This window comes from Corylus avellana, chromosome ca4, assembly GCF_901000735.1.
Source record: "Corylus avellana chromosome ca4, CavTom2PMs-1.0".
In the NCBI taxonomy this organism is placed as follows: Eukaryota; Viridiplantae; Streptophyta; class Magnoliopsida; order Fagales; family Betulaceae; genus Corylus; species Corylus avellana.
In genome coordinates this window covers 19,952,798-19,957,535 of record NC_081544.1, presented here as the reverse complement: position 1 = coordinate 19,957,535, position 4,738 = coordinate 19,952,798, and the positions used below count along the sequence as shown (strand labels likewise).

At 28.5% G+C, this 4,738-nt stretch overlaps 1 protein-coding gene across 1 annotated transcript; it reads left to right on the top strand.

Moving 5' to 3' along the window:
• Positions 1-3,442: 3,442 nt before the first annotated feature.
• On the top strand, positions 3,443-4,492 carry LOC132179790 (MLP-like protein 43). Its single transcript, XM_059592567.1, has 2 exons — positions 3,443-3,663; positions 3,970-4,492. The coding sequence occupies exons 1-2, from the start codon at positions 3,477-3,479 to the stop codon at positions 4,233-4,235; spliced, it is 453 nt and encodes a 150-aa protein (XP_059448550.1). The 5' UTR covers positions 3,443-3,476; the 3' UTR covers positions 4,236-4,492.
• The last annotated feature ends 246 nt before the right edge of the window (positions 4,493-4,738 follow it).

Below are 4,738 nucleotides of genomic sequence, written 5' to 3'. Positions count from 1 at the left end.
ATGTGATAAATATACTTTGGCCCCTCCAACTAAAAGTCATTTTTAAAAAAGTCTCACAAACTGACATGTGTGACACTTAAATACATTAAATTACAATTTTGTTTCAATTAAGCCATTTTTATGTCATTCTTCCAAAAATACTAGTATTTTCTTAAAAGTTATAAATTTGTAACTAAAAAACTAAAAATCAAAAATCAAAATTTCATGCAAATTCCTTTTAGAGAATAACTTCAATTGGGTCATGATGTAAACAAGATGTTTTGCACTGTTGAATAGGAAGCAGGCACTTAAGCTTGAAACACCAAAAAATAGTATAATCCTTCACACCAAATTATTTTTCTTCTATTGACAAAATATCTAATAGACAAAATACCTAAGGACAAAACCACTAGAGCCATTGAATTGGAAAAGTCCGGTGTACGTGAGGGCTCTGGTGTGAGGGCTCAGAGGTGGGTTCAGTGATGGGTGGTGGACGTTGGGTTAGAATGAACGGAAAAGTCCAAGGGATTGATTTGAAATAAAGATATGTTATTTTCATCTCTATTATATTTGATGTTTTTATGTGATGTGTAAAATTCTTATTGAAGGCTGTAAATGAAATTTTACACCACTGCCGGATTGAAGGGACTCTCTCCTTTCTATACTAATCCAAACCTTACTCTATCTGTTTTAGTATTTAATCAAAATTTAATTTTTTTAATTAATTTTTTTAATTTTTTTTAATAAAATATGAGTATTATAAGAAAAATAACAAAAAATAGTTTAATTGTAACAAAACAATAGTTTAATGTATTTAATCCAAGTGTCATAGTCTTATCGGTTAATGAAACTATATTTAATTAGCTGTTATACTAATTAGATCAAGAAATGTCCCACAAAAAACTTTAAAACCTGTCCATTTCATATAATTGAAGCAAATCATGATGATAATGTCTTGGATTGAGATCCCCTTCAATTACTTAAAATTAGAAAATCTTATGTTATGAAATCGTGATAATTTATTTTAAATTTAATGGTTTATAAAATGTCAACTGTTTTTATATAACTGAGGTATTAAATTTTAATTTTAAGCTGATTTTTATTTTACCGAAATTTAAATGACTGTATGAACTATTGAATTTAAAATAATAGACTATAATCTTATAACATGAAAATCTTCAATTTTAAATAATTGAATGTCTTTGTCGCGAGTGCTCGATCGTGTCTATCTCCATCTACAATTGCGTGCTGTGCTGGTGCCCGTGCTGGACGTTTAAAGAGCCACATTGATCCAATTATTGCTCCTGCCGACGCTTTAAATTATTATCCACTATAACATCACATGCTAGATTGCTAACACGTGCATGCTGCATGGGACACATCTTTCTCTGGCATGGCATCCCCCAATCGCGTCTTAATTTTCATCACGTCGGGACAGCCTTCTTGCTTCTACCATAAATTTGATAGCGATCGAGCAGTCGGTGGCGGATACATATCCATATGTACTATGTAGTGTACTTATATATTTCTTCTCTTTCAATTAATTAATAGACAAATTTTTTTTAAAATTTAATTTATAAAAGTGATATATGTCTCTTTTTTTTTAATAACATGTAAGATATACACACATGAATTTTTAATAAAATTTATTCTAACTTTATCCCTACTATTAAAAAAATATATGCATCTCTCACTTGTTTAAAGAACGCATGTCACTTTGTCCTTAATTAATTAAGGCATTTCTAGCTTAGTCATTATTTGAGTCACTTATCTCTCCAATGAGCTTTTCAAAATAAAAAATTTTCATTCAATTTGACAATTTGCTATAGTATGTGAAAGTTTAATGTAACAGTTTTTATTAATATAATACGAATTTTTCATTCATCTTATTTCTCTACTAGTCCTTTCTCTCTTTCATCTCTCTCTCCCTCCTCAATTAAAGATTAAAAATTAATATTTAAAAAAAATAAAGAGCAGAATAAAAAATTTATTGAAGTATATATAAAAAACTGATCAATAATTAAAATAGAAATTTATAATTTTTCAATAGTTTTTATTGTTATTTTTTTTTTTTTTTTTTTTTAGAAAATAATATCCACTCAAGACAAGAAGAATACTAAGAGAATACCTAGCATTTCTCAAAATAAAAATATACTTTTCTTAAAAATATAACAAATTATTTAAAACACAAAATACTCTTTAAAATACTTTTCAAAATGAAAAAACTAAAATTACTTTTAGAATATGAACTATAAAAATATAAACTATCACCACTTTGGCTAAGACGTGATAGTTTTAAAAATATATAATTTTTTTTTTCAAAACTAAAAACACACTTTCCTCAAAAATATTAATAAGTAATCCAAAAGTACTTTTTGAAATGCAGACTTAAAAAAATAAAAAATAAATAAATAATCTCACATTTAAATGATATTAAAACATTTTTTTCAAAGTAAAATAAAAGAAAACGCTTTTGAAAGCCTTTATCAAAAAGCCTTTTAACCATGTCTTAACCCAAGACAAAATTAAGGTTATCTTGCTCTACCATAAAGTTATCCTGCTAATGGCTTTCATATGTATATATATATATATATGATCTATCTTTTATCTATTACACAGACGGATAACCTGATGAGGGCTAAGTTGCTTTCTTTTTTTGCACTTAGAATACAAATATTTAATTAAAATAGAAGATATATATAAGGTTGGAACTCATAACGTGAATATAATACTATATTAATTAAATTAATTATCATTTATCTAAAAATTTAAACTAACAAAAATAATAAATTTAAGGGAAAAATCATATTTAGCCCCAAGATTTTTATTCAATTTGAATTTAATCATTAGGTTTCTAATTTCAATGACACAGTCCTTAGGTTTTGCCCAAATTTTAAACTGGTTCATGCATCTATCACTTTTTGGTTGAAATGAATGGTACTTTGTCATATATCAAGTATGTTCAATTGACATGCTAGCATTCATATTAGCACCTAATATCAATATCATATCATTAATTGTGCGCTAAGTCATCCATAAAAATAATAATTAAAAACAAAACAAAAAGACCAAATTCCATTAACAGAAACAATTTTCTTTGCCATGCGAATATTCTAGATTTGTAGAGTTAGATGAAAAACTATTAACTTTGAGACACAAGTAAATAGTTAGAAAAATGTTAAATGAACCAATTTAAATTTTGAGCAAAACTTGAAGATTTTATTCTTGAAATTAAAAATCCAAAAATTAAATCCAAATCAGATAAAAAATTAGAAACTAAATATGATTTTTTTTTTTTAAAAAAAAAAAAATTTAATAAATTAATTAACATCTATGATTAAAAATTTAAAACCGAAGCACATAAAGAGGGCTAATAAGAGCTAGTATGCACCTACCGTACGTACCATCTCGAATGTCTATATAAATAGCTACCACCTATTTGCTTCTCCAACCTGTGCCAATATATACTATCTGTTTCTTCAAGAGTGAATTTCGCCATGGCTTTAACTGGTAAGCTTGAAGCTGTTGTTGAGATCCAGTCAACTTCTGACAAGTTCTTCAGCGTCCTCAGCACCGAAAATCACCAAGTTCCCGATGCCTCCTTGGATAAGGTGCACGGAGTTGAAGTACATGAAGGTGACTGGAAAACTACGGGCTCTGTCAAGCTTTGGAAGTATGTTGTTGGTGAGGCAATTAACCCTAACCCACCGATTATTAAAATATTGATTAAATAATTAAATTCATCTCTTCTTGTCCGCTTAAGCTTTTTAGATAAGTGGTGATTTAAACGTTCATGATATCAAAGTAGAGGTGACTTCATCAAAATATATATATATATATATATATATATATATTTGTCATTTAATTAATATTCCAAGTGTTGAGTTTTATTTATTAAAAATTAAGATAAGTGGTGGTTTAAACAATCAAAATTAGTTGGTCGATTCAGACATTAATTTTTTTTTTTTGCTTCTTCTTTTGAAACTACAGAGGGAGAAGTTGAGGTTATGAAGGAGAAGGTCGAAGTAGACGACGAAAACAAGTTGGTGATTCTCACTGCTCTGGAAGGACATTGCCTTAATCTTTACAAAAGCTATAAGATTATCTTTCAGGTTACCCCAATGACTGAGGGAGGGTCCGTGAAAATTACTGTGGAATATGAAAAACTCAGCGAGAATATCCCTCCTCCCAATAAGTACCTTGATCTTATTGTTAATCTCGTCAAGGATTTGGATGCCCACATTCTCAAGGCATAAAGGCCTAGGGTTTGAAGTAAAGCTAGAAAGATGATTAGAGTCTTCCTTATTTCTTCTAAAATGTGACTTGGCTTTTAAAATTACTGTTAAATTTGAGATAATTATTATTGGATTTTGATCTATTAGTGATTTTATAAGTCACGTTACATTTAGGAGGACACAATTAATACTCTAGTCCTCTTTCTAATATTACTTATGTGGGCGGCAATGATGAATGCTGGCAAGTATCTTTAATGGCTTGGGTCTAGCTTGTACGATATGGCATGGGCTAAATAAATAAATAAATCTTGTTTTTTATTTATTTATTTTTTTTTTGAAATGGAATAATTCCAGTCTCATTAAAGAAGGATTACGAGCGTAAAACGCTCTTACATCACAGAGCAAAAAGTTATGTAAAAATCATAGCCGAAGTTACGAGGTTGCAAGTTATAGATGCTTACATAAAAATCAAAATTCAAAACCTATATATCTATGACAACTAGATCCGCTAACCCATGACTAAT

Bases quoted from the DNA above. Each gene is read 5' to 3' on its own strand.
- LOC132179790 (XM_059592567.1), top strand. From the start codon at position 3,477: ATGGCTTTAACTGGTAAGCTTGAAGCTGTTGTTGAGATCCAGTCAACT. The intron at 3,664-3,969 runs GTGAGGCAATTA...TTGAAACTACAG, and splicing joins GCTTTGGAAGTATGTTGTTG to AGGGAGAAGTTGAGGTTATG.